The sequence below is a fragment of the Glycine max genome, chromosome 5 (genome assembly GCF_000004515.6).
Source record: "Glycine max cultivar Williams 82 chromosome 5, Glycine_max_v4.0, whole genome shotgun sequence".
In the NCBI taxonomy this organism is placed as follows: domain Eukaryota; kingdom Viridiplantae; phylum Streptophyta; class Magnoliopsida; order Fabales; family Fabaceae; genus Glycine; species Glycine max.
In genome coordinates this window covers 4,159,732-4,176,623 of record NC_038241.2, presented here as the reverse complement: position 1 = coordinate 4,176,623, position 16,892 = coordinate 4,159,732, and the positions used below count along the sequence as shown (strand labels likewise).

Genomic DNA, 16,892 nt, shown 5'->3' with positions numbered 1-16,892 from the left:
CTCGTTTGGGATTCACGTTGATCCAGATACATTCACACTTTCTTCCTTCTTATGTATCTTTAATTCCCCCTTTGTTAATGTTACCTATCATATTTATAATTGTTGTTACGTATGATCAGGTTTATAATTGGCTCTTCAGTTAATTTATAGACCTTGTGTGTTACTATCCTACATTAGATACTTAATGTACACCAAATAACAAATGATATTATTGTATTATTTTATCTTATATTTAACATGGATAAGATAATACTATTAGTATATAAAATATAATGTAAATTATGTTTAAATGACAATTTTTTTATTAAAAAATATATTTTTTTAATTAAAACGTGACTTTTACAAACAGAGAGAAAAAGAGAGAATCTCCAATCTCGTTTCTTCCTAATTTCACTCCCTCTCCTCTCCGTAATAAGATATTATATAGGTTTAATTAATTTGTACGTCCATAAATCATTTGACAATTTTAATTAGGTATCTAAACTATTTTTTAAATTTGATCCTTGTATTTGTATTTATTTTTTAATTGGATCTTTTCATCCGATAATTGTTGAAAAAACCTAATTTTTTGAGTCAGTTGTGAGTTTGTTGCTAGGTGATAGGATGAAGCCTGGGGAGACGTGTGAACAAAAATACTTGGATGAGTGGACTTGCAAATGTGAGAATATAGTTAAGGAACCTATAGATTAATTTAACACACATAGTTTTTACACAATTGACTATAATAGAATATCATCAGTATCACTTTTAACATAATTATTATAAAAATAATAAAATTATTATATATGATAATTTATAATTAAATGTCAATAAAATATTGAGTTTCACACTAGTGTATAAATAATTTTCTCTTATTTTAACAAACTTATGTTAAGTAAATAATCATACTAATGTTAACAATGGGCTCTAGTCTAATTAGTTAAATAAAATGTGTGAATTGTTGCAAACCTGTTACACATATTTTTAATTTTTATTAATAAAAAAAAAAAAACTAGTGTTAGCCTTAGATTTGTCCTATCTTTTCTTGTAATTTTCATAAGTGAAGTTGTGTAAAATGTAGTCTGGTAAAAAAAGAAAAAGAAAAATGACTAAAATAAATGAAATCTTAACGACTAGAATTTTTATAGAAATTAATTTGAGAAACTTTTATTTTTAAATAAAGTTTAATAAGAAAAACTATTCTACGTATATATTATTAAAGTAAAGGACGTTTTTATACCCAAACAAAACAAAAGGTTTTAACTTTGCAAGACTAGACACCGGTACAAGACGATTGAAGTCATGCACAACGTTTTAATTAAGTGCATAGTCCTATGAATGTCTGGTCTTACTATCTTTTCAAGAATATATTCATCGAAAGGTCTTGATCTGAAGTGTACTCTAGAAGTTTTATAATGTCAAATTTATGACCTACCTGCTTCATCAAAAAGGTGTGTCAACTGTAATGTAAGGTACAAGAAGATACTTGTCTTAAAAAAAAAAAGAAGTTTTGTCCACTACTTCACAATGTAAGTATGACATGACGTTAATTAAGTATCACGTGGAATCATTTAAATAGCTGATTTCATTAGAAAAATTTATTCACAAATATCATATCATTATTTAATCAATAATAAAAATTTAAAATAAATTTTTTGATATATTAAAAATTTGATGTAATAAAAAAATTTAGTAGAAATCTAAAACAAAAATTATTTATTTATTAAATTCCTAAAACATATTTTAACCTTAATTTAATTTTTCTTGTTTTAATCATTTAGTTATTTAGGAGAAATAAATTCTGATTAATCTAGGATTCAACATGAAAGTAAGTAAAATATGATTAAGAATTATTTCTGTCAAAGATTAAATTCAAATATTATTCGAAAAATTCAACTTTAATTTTAATAAATTAATTATTTATATTTAATTACTTAATTTAACCTTAATTTAATTACAAACACTTGAATTATTTTAAATTTTTAATTAAGTCCCTAGATAACTTTTTTTTCAATTAGATTCCTAAATTTCCATTTATTTTTTTTAATGTTTTACGTAATTTTTTCCTGTTATAGATTTCCTCCAAGGTTTTGAAAACCTAACCAGAGCATATGATCTGCATTAAAACTGAGGATTTTATTCCCCGTATCTTGGTTGTTGTTACCCCAAGATCCTCCGAGAGGTCCCCTAGGCGATTATAATAGCAAAGTGTGACATTATCTTAATTGGTACTAAGCAAGGATAAGTTCTGATATACTAAGTGAATATTTGGTTTGAAGTTGAAAATGTTTTGTGCATGTTTTAATATAAAATCAACCAATGAAAGTAAAATGAAAAAAAATACTTAAAAATCAAACTTGTACTAAATTATTTGATCACTGAGCTTGGAGTCCTGGTCGGCAGTCGGCACGTGTTTGGTCATTGTCATGGTCATGATTGGTACATGACTGGGAGAGTACAATTATGTTTTACTTTAATACAAATTTTGGTTAGTATTACCTTGTTTAGTGCATGGAAAAATAAGTATACCTTTAAATTAAATGTTTAAATATTTTTTTAATCTTTATAATTTAATATGTTTTTTTCTTTTCATTCTTCTAATTTTTTCTTAATTTTTAGTTCTTATAAATTATATTTTCTTTTGTTTTTAATTCTCAAAATACTATAGATAACTAGACACGACAATGGATGACTGATGTTGTCTCTTTAGTCTCCAATCGACTCTTCAACATATCTCCGTACTCGTCCTAATATCTCTTGTTAATTTGTTACTCTATCCCTGTATCGTTGGGTATCAGGTATCCTCATCCCCAATTCAAATTTGTAAAATATTTTTTTTTGTAAAAAACATATCAAAAATATGATTTTAGAAAAAATAAATTAATTGTTACGCATTTATTTTTTACTACTTATATATCAATAAATTTATTACAACGCATTTGTCTACAAAAATCGTTAAGAAAAAAATCTTAAATTATGTAAGAATTTTAAAATAAAATTTTAATAATTTCATCATCGAATATGTATGACTATGAAGCGGGTAGTAACATTCTTATCCCGACTCCAATTAAAAAAATCGAATAATCCCCGAACCCGTACCTAATTAACTCAGGTATTTCCCGTTAAATGTCGAGACAGGTTCGGGATACCCATGAGTAAGAGTTTGATTACCCTACCTAAAGTTTTGAACATTTTAAAAAGTGTTATAAGGACAAAAAAAATAAAACAAACATAATTTATAAAGACTAAAAATAAAAAAATAATTTTACAAGAATAAAAAAAATATTAAATTACAAAAGACTAAAAATATACATAACCCTTAAATAAAATAACTTCTTTCAAAGTATAACCATATTAATTTGTGTTTGCAAAACTTGTTTTGAACAAACAAACTATTAATCGTTAACATGTAGCGAACGATTCTTTCTTTGCTTTCCAGTGAATTTGGATTTGCATGTCAACAAAATTGAAATCCAAGACTTCGGATAAATTTAATTTCTCTTAAAGATAAAGATTTCTTTCAATGGAAAGTAATCTCTTAGTTAATTCTTAATCAAACATTCTTAAGAGTCCACTTATTCTCTATGAATTGATTTATGTGTAAATTTTCATTTTAGTAGATTCTGGACAGACTCATAAATCCTAAGTAAACTCGATAAATTATTGAGTATACCATCAAGTCAATGAGTCAGTAAATTAAACAAATTAGACAAAAATATAAATTATTTTTTTTATTTTTTTATTGATTTAGTTTTTAACATACTATGTTGTTCCCGGATAAAAGAAATTATGTTGTTGTTACATGTTAAGATGTTGCAAAAGATATCTTGTGTAATTAACATATCATGAATGGATGACAATAAATTCGAAATTCTAGGATTCAAGGGAATATAAGTTTGTTATTATCTAAAATCTAGTCATTTAAAATTAAGTATCTTTCCACTTATATTATCATGAACTTATGCGTGTAATGTAGCTTAATCTTTAATTGGTAACATAATATATATATATATATATATATATATATATATATATATATATATATATATATATATATATATATATATATATATATATATATATATATTGGTAAAGTGAGAAAACAAAACAAGAAGGGAAAAAACAACTAAGGAATACAGTTTTTTTAAGATTAAATTTTATTTTAAAGTTATTTAATTATAGTTTTACGTAATTTTATTTTTAGATTTTTAAAATTAATTTAGAAATTATCATAATTTTACAAAGATAAAATACTTTGTTGATATTAGAATAAAGAGTGAAATAATAAAAAATAACTCAAAAGTTTTAAAATTTTCAAAATGTTTTGAATTTTATTTTCATATAATTTAACTTAAAAAGCTCAAAGAAATTTTTTTACTGAAAATTATTATGTTAATTTATTAAACTATACAAGTGTTTGATAAAGACAGGTAGGGGCCTAATTTACATATGACATGTTTATGTGTTAAGTTTTATTTTTATTTCACAGGAAAATATATATTTGTAAGTCATTCTAGTTTTAGGTTTTAAAATTAATTTAACAATCTTTCGATGCATGCGCTTGAGTCTCTTTTCTTTCCCCTATCAAGTGACGAAATATCTGCACAGATCTTCTAAACATTTGGTATAAATTCCTATATGTCTCCGCTGTGAAGCACTCAGAGTGGTTTGGTTGTGGGGGAGAGAAGTTATTCAAGGGGGAAATTGAAAAAATTAATGTGTTCTTTTTTATTTTATTTTTTTCTCTTCTACACAGTTTTAGACAATTTGAAAAAAAAAATCTTAGAAGTCGCAAGTAATTCGTCCCTCCTCCTCTTGACAAAGAAAGTTCTATCCTTGCTACTCCTCTAATACATTTTGCTAAGCACGTACATTACTTTTTTAGTTTGACAAAATAGAATCAAATAATAGAAACATAAAATTGGGTTCGTGCACGCTATGCATGTTTCACAACAGTGGCAATTCACTCAAGTATGTCAACAAAATCAACCAAAATTACGCATTTTGAGGGTAAAAAAATGTTATATTCAGAATCATGTGCACAAATTTTCAGTGAACACCGCACTCCATGGAATGCAGTAGAGTCTGCACATGCATGACAGAACATTGACACCAGCAAACAGATTCACAGAAAACTAATACGCAGTGTTAAAAGTAGTCTCAAATTCACAATATTCCTATATAATATTAGAATTTTAAATTAAAACGAGATTTTCTAGACTGAAAATAAAAGATTTAACCATGGTTGCACTTTATTGAATACCATGTCTAATGGCTCTTGCTCCATTGTAAGAGTGTCATGAATCATCGCCGTACTATGATCACCTGCCAAGACAGCACATACAAAATCAAAACTCAACTGCTCCAGCAGTAAAGAATTTCCTATTACCTGTTGAAATAAAACACAACCGTTCCAAAAGTTAAGAATCACCATGCAGTAAATGTTAAAATGGAAAGAATTTCCAGAGTTGCAACTAGAAATCATTGGAATCTTCCTCAAAATGTCATGGCCATGGCCAGCTAAAACTGCAATTGTTTGATATAAAGAACTGCATCGCCATCGCATTCTGTCTGTAATATTGAGTTATGAGAATCCCAAATTTCTTATTATGGAATTCTAGGACCCAGGTCCTGCTTGCACCAGGAACTCCTCAGTTTTGCATCTTTGACCCATTTGCTTTCTTGTTCTTGAAGTCATCAACCAGCTTGTCCTTGTTAGGTAAGACTGGATCAGCAACAAAGGAATAGTTCTTACGAGACCTTTGCTTCTCTCTGTAATTTGATGAAGGAATTTTGGAAAGTGTACCCCTAGTTGACTCAGTGGATGAATTAAACAAATCAGTCAGAGAAGCGTCCAAGCTGTCAACATTGTCTGACTTCTTGCCATTATTCTCTCTGTATTTCAATGAAGGAATTTCGGAAAGGGTATCCCCAGTTGACTCAGTGGATGAATCTAAAATTCCAGCCAGAGAAATGCCCAAGCTGTCAACATTGTCTGACTTCTTGCCACTGTTCTCTTTTTCCTTGCTACTGTGCCGCAAATCCATAACTTGCCAAAAAGAACTGTCTTGTTCATTACATTTTGGCTTTCTTTGCTCTGCTGATTGAGTTAAACAAGAGCCATCTCCTTCAGATGCAGAAAACTCATCATCTGATTCGACAGGTTCATAATCAAGATGCTTTGATTTTGATGTATCCAGTTCTATAGCTTTCTGACTTGACTTCAAATCCAAAGAAACAGGACCTAACTCCTGCCATGGGGATTCCATGTTATCATCTTTCGGGGCTGACTCAGATAATTCACTATCTGAGTTGGAAGCTGCATGAATATCAGTGGTTGCTTGAGTTTTGAGGATAGAAGTTTCCAAGTCAGAATCACAGACAGCAGGAACAGAAGGAAAAATATAAGTGGACTCTAATTTAACCCCAGGCATTATCTGTAACAAGGCTGCCAACTTTTGATAACCCAGCTTCTGTATATCAAGATGATAGCCATACCTATCAACAAATAGTCTTCCGAAAGCACCAATATTATACCCCTCCGGGTGTTCCCTCAGTATCTCACTCACGAGTTTTTTACAGTCTTCTAATATATCATTTCTAGATCGCTCAGTATATTTTGTTTCCGTAGCCGGTGCAGAAACTCGAGCAAGAGAAATACTCTGATTGTGTTTCTCCACATCATGTTCTAATGATTTTGGCAAGTTCAACTGTGATGTTCTTCTACCTATAAAGAGAGATCTCAAAGCATTTGCACCATGGGATTTCACCAATGAATTCTTCTGAACAGGTTGAGTTATCTTAAAAGGAAATGTTTTGGAGGGGCTTTCCTCCAACCATTTTTTCTCTGTTATTAACAATTCCACCAATTGAAGGAAGTCTTCTTTGGGGAGTGATCTAAGAACCAGGGGTCCACCATTTTGTAATTTATGCACCACATCCTCCCTGAAACAAATAGCATGTAGCAAAATGTTATTAAATTACTCTTTCAACAAGCAGTTAGTCAGTTACATAGTAATCACCATAATATTCCAAAAGGGACAACTTTCATCAGAAATATTATGATATAATTAATTTGTTATCTTGTTTTCCTTTCTTTGGTAGTTGAGATTCAGATTAGAACAAAAACTGAATGAACACATGAAGGCCAAAAAAGCTGGTTATTATCCATAACAAAGGAATTTTTTTTATAAGATCTGTACAAAACTAAAATGCACACTAACCTGCTTCTTGACTGGGAGAAAAGAAGTGATCCCTTGGGCGCAAAAATGAAAGATTCCATATCATTCCAAAAGGAAGCACTAGAAAATAACTCAGGCTTTCCAGAATGACTAACACTCTGATCCAATTCTGTTAACTTGGGCTCTTCAAGTTGCCTAACAGTCTGGTCCAATTCAGATAACTTGGAATCTTCAACATAACTAACATTCTGATCCAGTTCTGATAACTTGGGCTCTTCAGATTGACTAACAGTCGGGTCCAGTTCAGATAACTTGGAATCCTCAACATGGCTAACCAGCTTGTTCTGATTAGCGATCAAATCATCATACTTTTCATTGCTTTTCCCAAATGGCCACAAACTTCTAATCCATCTAAAGAATGTTGGACTTCTGTTATTAGTTTCAGGACTTCCAGCAGGTGTTTGGACAACTGGAGAGCCATCAACTGGTGAAGAAGATGGACTGTGAACAACTTCATCAACCTCCATTCTAGTTGGATCCTCATATTTGTTCTCTGCTTCAACATCTCCAGATTCATAATTTGTGATAACATAGTCTTCCGCCATTGATTGACCATTTCCAGCTGAGTGATTCACTGAAGTTGCATTTTTTCCCTTACTTTTATGACTTGCAACCTCAGACCTAACAATGTCTTCAACAGACGATTTTTGAGAAGTCACTTTTAAGGAATCCATCTTCGTTTCGGAATCTTTGTTGTCCTTGGGTGGCAGTTGAGTCTCTGATTGTTGTGCATTAGCCACATTCACAACCTTGTCAGAAGCTACAGAAGATTTCTGCAACTCATTTGGTGGCTGACAAACATGTTTTTCAACCAATACAGGAGATGATGATTCACCATCCATATATTCCTCATTGGATCTCCCTTGTGAAAGCCCCGGTTGGACTGGCTTTAAATTGTCATCCGAACTCCTTTCAAGGATCGAGGTGATTGAGAATTTCTCATCAGCAACCCTAACCTTTCTTTTATCCTCACCGTTTACCTTTGGAGTTGCTGCACTTCCTTTCTCCTCACTATTCGCACCAGACATTGTTGATGCCACAGGAATACTCTCACAAGGTTCTGGGAATTCCCAAGGAACCAAATGCACAGAAAAATTAGCATCACCACTGGGCTGAAGCTGTACATGTGGCAACGACAACAGAAAGCGGGAAAACCTTTTATGTCCAAAGAAACCTTTATCCAAACGCACACCACACTTTGCCAACTCGGCGCGAAGAACACTAATGCCTATCCCTTCTGGATGCAAACTCAATATATGCCTAACCTGCTTCACAACCGATTTCGGAACCGAACCCAAACCCGAAGAAGAAGGCTCGTAAGCCTCCACATTGGGCAAAGAGGCAGCAGCAGAAGCCTCCTGAGCCACAACCGGAGCCGGCTTTTCAAGACAAGCCGTCAGCTTGTAGCTTCCATACCAAGAACGATACCGCCCATCAGGTGGATGGTTGAAACATTTTCCAGTAAGATTTTCTCCCTTGAGCATCGAAGACCATTGCCACGCTATCGTGGCAGCACTGTGAAGAACACCAGGCGCGCTCTCTGGAGTAGCGAGCAAGACATTGTAGTTACTCATTCTCAACCTATGCAACACGCCGGCGAAGTCTCTATCGCCGGATATCAAGAGTATATGCGCGGGTGGAGGGTTTTGCGAAACCCAATACATTAAGTCAAAAAGAATATCGGCACTACTCTTTCCATCTGCAACAAAGTTAATGAAATGAAACATAGCAAAAACTAAATGTAAAATGTCCATTTTATAATACTTAGAAAGAGAAGATAATAATGAGTGGTAGGGGTAGAAGAGGAACCGAACCGTTAACGTGGGTGAAGCGAACGCCGGTGTAGGCGAGTGCTTCCTGGTGGGCCCGGGTGAGTAGCTGAACGTCGCCAAAGGCAGTGATGTTGAGAGGGCCTTTGATGCCGTTGGCTCTCACTGCCTCCATGATTTTGGGGGCAACTTTGGAAGCGTCGAAATTGGGGGGCACGTGGCAGTTTTTGACGTCCCACCAAGCCCAAACCCTCACGTTTCGGGACTCTTCCTCTGCGAGCGCAGAGGAAGAGGAAGACGATGATGATTCGCACAGTTCGAGCGTGCGAGTAGAATAAGAGGAAATGAAGAAGACGTTTTTGCAGAGAACGGGCCTCGCAGCGGGGATCAGGAACAATCGGGAACCGGTTGCCATGGGTGTGTGTGTTGGAATTTTGAACGGCGAGAGGAAAATGGTGCTGAAGCTAAAACCCTTGTACCCTGTCTGTGCTAACTGGGACTTGTTTTGAGTTTTAAAAAATAATAAGTTTTTAGGGGCAATTTTTTGTTTGTTAGTGTATTTTTTAAGACATATTTTTCTTTGGTTAAAATATGATTTTTTTTCCTTTTAAAATTAATAAATTTCAAATTTAGTTCCTATAAAACTTTTTACGTTTACAAGCAAGAAGTGATCGTTCCGTTCAAATTATATTCTTTCATTTTATATATATTTTTTCAATTTGAGAATGTTTTTAACAGTCTTAAATCATATTTTAAAATTTTAAATAAAAAAGGTCGTCACATAGGTATGAAGGTAATCAAATTTAACTTTAAATAAAAAAATGACACATTAAAATTTTAAGGAGATGAAAATTTTTTACAGCAACTAAATCCGAATTTTATCAATAATACGATGATGAAAATTATATTTTCTTTTTTTTCTTTTTTTTAATGCATAGTAATCGATTCTTAAGGAGTTAAGACTGAGTTAGCCTGCTTGGCTTTTATGCCCATTGAAAACTAATGAGAAGGGGAGAATATTAGAAGTTTTTTTTTTTAAGAAGGCAAAGGTATAAAGTTTTGTAAAAAAGAGGTATAAAGTTTGCATAAATAATTTAAATAAGATCATCTTAAATAAGTATATTAATCTACTATTCAAGGGTCCACAAAATACACGTGTCATGTTATGTGACACTTCGAGATACACATCAATCTTCTATGCCTAGTCTTTAGGAGTTGAGCTCCCAAATGGATAGGTTATCTCTAACCTCTTATTATTTGAATATATTGTCATCCCCTTCATCTCTGGGCAACTATTCAATTATCTACAATATTATATATTATCTACAAGGTACAATTATCTACTAATAATTATCTTTAAGCTATATGTTATCTGTATCATTATCTATAAGTTATCGGCTATTATCTACAAACTTGGTAATTATTATCTGCAAGAACTGTAACAGCCCCTATGAACAAGGACATGCAACTCCCTCTACACACTATAAGTACTAGGTTCTCTCGTACTCTCTTGACATACGCTAACGTATATATACACCTGCTCATAAATTCGTGTATTTTCATACCCACCTAACTTATATATTTACTTGAGCGTTAGAATCTTTTGTTTTGCAGACCTCCCTCTTACCCTCTTAACAAATATCATTCTGCAGTTGACATACGAAGGGCAGGAATCCACCTTAGCCATGTCCATCTTTACGTGTGTTAACTTCAAATTTTGCTAAGTACAACTACTATGACCAAAATCTATGCGGGGGCAATACCACAAAAACGTTCCATAATAACGATATGTAACTACCCAAAATGTTGATGTCACCAAGAAAGCAATAGCCAAAAGCCTCAAACAACATACGCATCAAAAATTCATTTTTTTTCAATAATTGACCAAGTTTTTAGTCTTTAAAATTTGATTTTTAGTTCCCAAATAGAAGTTTAATTGTTTAAGGTCCTTCAATTTTTTTCCATTAGCCTTTAAACTTTTGTTTGACCGGTTAAAGTCCCTAAAATTTTAAAAATATCAGTTTTAAGTCTCTAAACAAAAATTTGAATCTATTATTTTTATTTATTTAATGAGATTTCAAGGGATAAAAACTAAATTTTAAAAAATTTAGAGACTAAAAATTTTAATGAAAAAAGTTAAAGAACCTTGACCAAACAAACTTTTGTTTAGGACTAAAAATTAAATTTCAAAAAAGTTGAAGCACCTTGATTAGTCAAATTTTTGTTTAAGAACTAAACATTGAATTTCAAAAGTTTTATGAACTAAAATCTTAATTAACCCTTTTTCATGCATTAGAATACAAAAACAAAGAAGCAAGAAAACTACATTAGTTATGCTTAGTAAAACAGACTCCTATGGTATCGACAATCAACTTGGTTTGGAGATTAAATGAGCAAGTATCTGATATCAAAAGATGTTGATCTTGCATAGCTTCTGATTTAGCTTGCCAATTAACACAACTATTTTCTTCTCTAAGGGAATGACGAAAGCTAAAATGTCAGTGTCAGGATGGGTGAAACTTCTTATATTTTGAACAAGAGGAAAATAAGGGTGAGTGGAAATCACATTTTCTTTAGGGAGCATTTTGGTATGAGAAAAGTTTTTGATTTTCCAAGAATCATAAGTTGGAAAGCTTAATATCCGATGTTTGTTATTCATATTAAAAAAAAAACAAGATTTTTTTATAAATTATGTTTCTCAAGAATATTTTTTTATTTTCTCACAAAAAATTTCCCACAACATTTTTTATTTTAATTTTTCTTTTGATATAGTAAAAATATCATGTTATTATTTATTAATTATATAATATGGTAAATAATTAAAATAATCGATAAAAATATACATAACTCTTTAGTCCTTATAAAATTTATTTAAAAATTCTCAATAACCAACCAAATGAATTTTATTTATTTCCATAAATTATGATTCTCGAGCATGAATTTTTTTTCCTATTAAACATACCCTTAATGAAATGGTCAACAGTTTGTTGAATGACTCACAAATAAGATAAATGAGGACCTAGCCTATTGCCATGAAAAATTGCTTGAATCTCAACATTTGTGTTAGAAGTAACACCAATAACTTTTTATTTCACCTGTATTTTTCTTATTACAATTTGAATTTTGAAAAAAAAAACTTTTAGAACTTAAATTCTATGGGAAATCGTTGTTTTAATTTACTCATAAACATTTTTTTTACAGCAAAAATAAACATTCTTCTTAATATTATTTTTGTTAATGTAATTGCATAGTTTGGATTTTGAAACAAACTTTACCTTCGATTCTCTATTTTTTTCATTTTGGGTTTGGGTTTAACGTGATTTTATCGAAGTGAAGTGAAATCAAAAGATGAATAGTGCACTCTAGATATTTTGAAATTTGATCTCAAGACATAGTTATATGTTTGCATTTTTTTTTTATTAAAACTACAAAAGCTGTGATTTGAGAAAAAAAATTCACTTATGGAAAGGCATTTCTAGAAAACAACATGTAGAAATTATTTCCATAATTAGGTTAACATAATTCTGGAAATTCATTTTCAAAATGCATGTTGTTTTTTGGAAATGCTTTTTGGAAAGGGGTGCATGAGGAGGGTAAGGACATTATTGTTTGTTTGGGTCTTTTTGCTTGCAATGGGGCGCAGGAAGCAAATATAAGAGGTGCAGGAAGTAATTCTCTAAATATAGCCATATCATATGGGTTCAATTTGGACACGTCAGTATTTCAGTGTATCCGAACCTAAAACCCAAACTACAGTAAACAGACCTTGGACATGGTAAATTAAGTTTCTTTTTATATTGAGTATTATTAGTGCACCCATCATTATTGTTGGTGCACCCAACATTCTTTAAAAATGATAAAATTGTTCTTGTTAATTTCTCCCCTTACGGATTAAGTTGATCAAACGGATCAAATTAATTTGTAAATCTTTTTACGGATTAAGTTGATCCATAAGTCTTAAAATTAATTTACGGATCAACTTGATCCGTAAGAAATATTTTTATCTTTTCGTGGTTAGTGCTGGGTGCACCAGCAATAATGCTGAATGCACCTAGCAGTACTCTTCTATATTCCTCATGATCGAGTTATTGTTGCAGCACAAAAAATTTACTCCTTGCAGTCCGCCAGCAGAGACAACGAAATGAAAAACATTTAAAATGTCCTATATATTATATTTTACGAAAAAATATTTTTTTTCCAAGATTCTCTTAATAAATTTATTGTAAGTTTCTTCAAATGTAAAAAATTTAATTTAAATACATATTATTCATGAGATGAATATAAGTTTGATAATCATATAATGACTATAATTATATATTTGCTGAATTGGAGTAAGAGTTCGGTGGAGTGGGGGGAGAAAGGCATTTGAATATCAAAGATTTATCTCATCGAATAAATACTTAAAAATTGTGCGACATCAAATTTCAAAAACTAAATTATCCGAATGAAATAGTAAAATCTAAAATGAGTCAATAGTTTATTAAGTACCGAATAGAAAGGTTAGTTTAAATTTTTCTAAATTCACATTAAAAACAAATAATTCGACTTAAGAATACAATTTTAGCGCAATAATCCAACTTTTTTTTTCCCTTGTTCATTAGAGATGACAAACAATTTCACACCAAGAGATACTGCTATGCACTTTAATTCATGTTTTGTGGTGACATGAATACATGTATGTGTAATACCTAATTTTTTTAAACGGAACGGTTATGAATATATATCACTTTATCTTATACTTGTCCTTGTACTCGACACATAATTTATTAAATTACTCTTATTTTATGTTATGTATATTATTTAATTACTTTTTGTACTTTTACACTTACCATTTTTTGTTTATTCTTTGTAAGATCAAAACTAAAAATTTAAAGATAAACATAAATTTTAAGGAATTAAACTCTTTCTCTCTTAAGTCTCAAGTCTTGAGAGGTGATCGATGAGGATATGATTTTCATATGAAAAGTTTTACTAAAATACGATTTTATATTTGGTTGTCTTAAGTTGACTCCTTGAATAAATAATATCTTTCATTGTGTTCAATATTTTAAAAGTTATTTTTTATATTTTTTTCAAAAAATATTTTAAAAAAACTATTGGATGAGAACTGACGTATCCAATCTCCAACGGAAATGAGAATGGAGAAACAAATTTCATACTTGTCGGGAACAAGGATAATTTTAAAAAAGCAGATATAATTACAGAAAACTACATATTCATTTTGTCTCATTGTCATGTCTAATATTCACAAAAATTTAATTCAATAAGTAAAAAACCCTAATATCTCTAATGGTGCAAGTGTGGCTAAGTTGGTTAATTTACTTAGATCCTCCAATGACACAAGATTTAAAAACTTAAAACATTTTTTTTATCCAATTGTACAGTTCTCAAGAATTCAAAATATCTTCAATAAAAAAAATTAACATATGTAATTGTTCCAACCTCGTGTTTGTTAGTGTCATTAGAGCGATCATGTGAGGTATTATCTATTTTGATAGTCAATTAGTCTTGTGATGGTTTTGCTCTTAGTAAGAAACACTTTCATGAATTTAAGAGAGAGTTTTTATAAATTATTCTTAGTCTAGATTCATAAGTGATGTGAAACTTTTAACATATGGGAACAAATTTCCAATCAAGACTAAGAAATATGAGTAGTCTAAGCCTTCCTTTTAATGCTAATGTTCTAACCTTAAATTCTCAAACATCATTAGGGTCACTTCGTCCGAAATATTATCTATTTTTATGTTTGATAATCCATTACATTATTTATAAACTAATAAACTAACAATTACCATATTTGTTGGTAAAAAAAAAAAGTTTATAAACTATTATTCATCTTAAATTTTTTTTAAGGATTCCTGACCGTAATCTTAAAGCAATATAGAACTTAATTTTGGCCTATCGGAACGGTAATTATCTTATAATTCTTAAGAGTTATGTTAACAACTGCTACATCAATTACTCTAATAATAAAAAGTTGCATTATACATATAAAAGCAACAGTTCTCATATATAAACTGCTACATGAATTACTCCAATAATTAATAATATTCCATATTCGTTCTTAAGTTTAACAATATCCCATCTAATAACTCTCACATCTCTAGACGATACTTTAAACGAGATAGAACACCCGCATGATTGAGTTCAAATGTTCAATCATTTACTTACATCTCTGTTTTGGTGTGTCCTACTTCTATCTACTAATTCAATCGGGTGACCCCGACGTGTTATGATGTGATTTGTTGATGACAAGTGACCACCATTTTTGCCAACAATATAGATTTCAACTGGCACCCGCCTCATTCGCCAAGAATCAATTGTGATGTTTCATATATACTCCTTTATTAGTAATAACAACAACTGATAATTTTTGTGACTAGGAGGGTCACAAAGACTTCTGCTAGGAAACAAGGCTGGTGTGAAACACTAAAACGCCCAGCCTCCTCATGTGACCAACTTCGTTGTTAGAAGTACCCGTTTACGTACACACTCAAATTAATTCCTCTTATGTTCCAATATAATTTATTTAAATTAATTTTAAATACATATTTTAACATCGTTTAATAATTTAAAATAATTTTATCAAACTTAGGAGTTAGGACCCTCCCTTACCTAAACATGGTTATGTTCTTGTACTTTGTACATGTCCGTAGCTGCGTGGAGAGTTAATTAATTATATGCGCTATACAAAGAAACTCCATATTACAAACTATAAGCAAACTAGATATTATTAATTTTTTCTTTTTAATAAAGAATCATAATTCAGAACGTACATCGTGATATCTTTATTCGGATTGAGGCTCAGAGAAGCAATGAATTTAGGCAAGTGACAGGGTAAACTAATTCCTCCACTAAGGGCCCTTGGGGTCAAAACAATCAAAGTGGTTTGTTCATGGAATGGCCAACATCCCATTTTCTAAAACCTAGGGCCCTGCATGCCTAGAATTATGGGTTCACGTCCTCATCATTCCTTTACTTGCTTGTCGGTTTCAATTGCGACAAACATTGAGTTTATGAAGTTTAGTATTTCAGAAAGTAGATTTTAGGTGAGTTATTAGAGTTAAGAATTGATTTTAATTAATTAATTTGATTAGGAGGAGGGTGCGAATGTCACTGTAAGAACCGTTTTAATACAATAATAATTAAATTCTTAAATAATTTCCAGTGATAGTTTTAGGCAGGTTGCTTAAAGGTTTAAGTTCTGTTTCTAATTGAGTTTAGTATTGGAAGATAACAACGTGGATGTGATGTACCATAACCATTCTTATAGAATATACGAACCTCTTCTAAACCATAAAAAAGGTTGAAATTTGCGGAACTCATTCTTATTTTTATTTTGGATTCCTGTATATTAATATATATTTTTTTTAGAAATAATCTATTTGAAACACTAAAATATAAAATTGATCTAGCGATAAAGGATTAATGAAAAAAAAATGTCACTATTCGAATTTCATCATTAACAAAAATTAACAATACTAAAAACTAACCTTTACGGATAAAAAAATAATATATTTAAAATATCCCAGCCCCATTGATACTCATTTTAAACATCAAATTATGAGATTACTTTAAGTCCATTTTTAATTATTAAATAATTATACCATTGGAGTGAAAAATTCTTAAAGTTCATAACATGATAAAATCTATAAAAAAGAATTAAGAATCTCCGACAGTATTAATCATGGGAAATGCTCTTAAGTATTATTAAAAATAATTGAAAAATAATTTTTAAAACTTATTTAAAGAAATATAAAAAAGTAAAATAATTTGTAATGTTTTATCATTAAAATATTCTTAAAAATGATACAATAAGATAAAGTAAAGACTCATTAAAAGAGAGTTAGGAAGCTCTGACACAGTTTAGTAATGGAGATGTTCGTCTTAGAGCAATTTTAAT

At 30.7% G+C, this 16,892-nt stretch overlaps 1 protein-coding gene across 2 annotated transcripts; it reads right to left on the bottom strand.

Annotated features, from left to right (window-relative positions):
- Nucleotides 1-4,981: 4,981 nt before the first annotated feature.
- Nucleotides 4,982-9,500, bottom strand: LOC106794208 (uncharacterized). Of its 2 annotated transcripts, XR_005891724.1 has the most exons (4): nt 9,035-9,500; nt 7,203-8,919; nt 5,411-6,924; nt 4,982-5,304 (listed from the first exon to the last, which is right to left on the bottom strand). XR_005891724.1 is itself a non-coding variant. In XM_014775468.3 (3 exons), exons 1-3 carry the CDS (start codon nt 9,402-9,404, stop codon nt 5,631-5,633), a joined length of 3,381 nt encoding a protein of 1,126 aa, XP_014630954.1. In that variant the 5' UTR covers nt 9,405-9,500; the 3' UTR covers nt 4,982-5,630. The 2 variants fall into 2 exon arrangements, 1 of the variants encoding a protein (XP_014630954.1); XM_014775468.3 differs by having other exon boundaries at nt 4,982-6,924.
- Nucleotides 9,501-16,892: the final 7,392 nt, after the last annotated feature.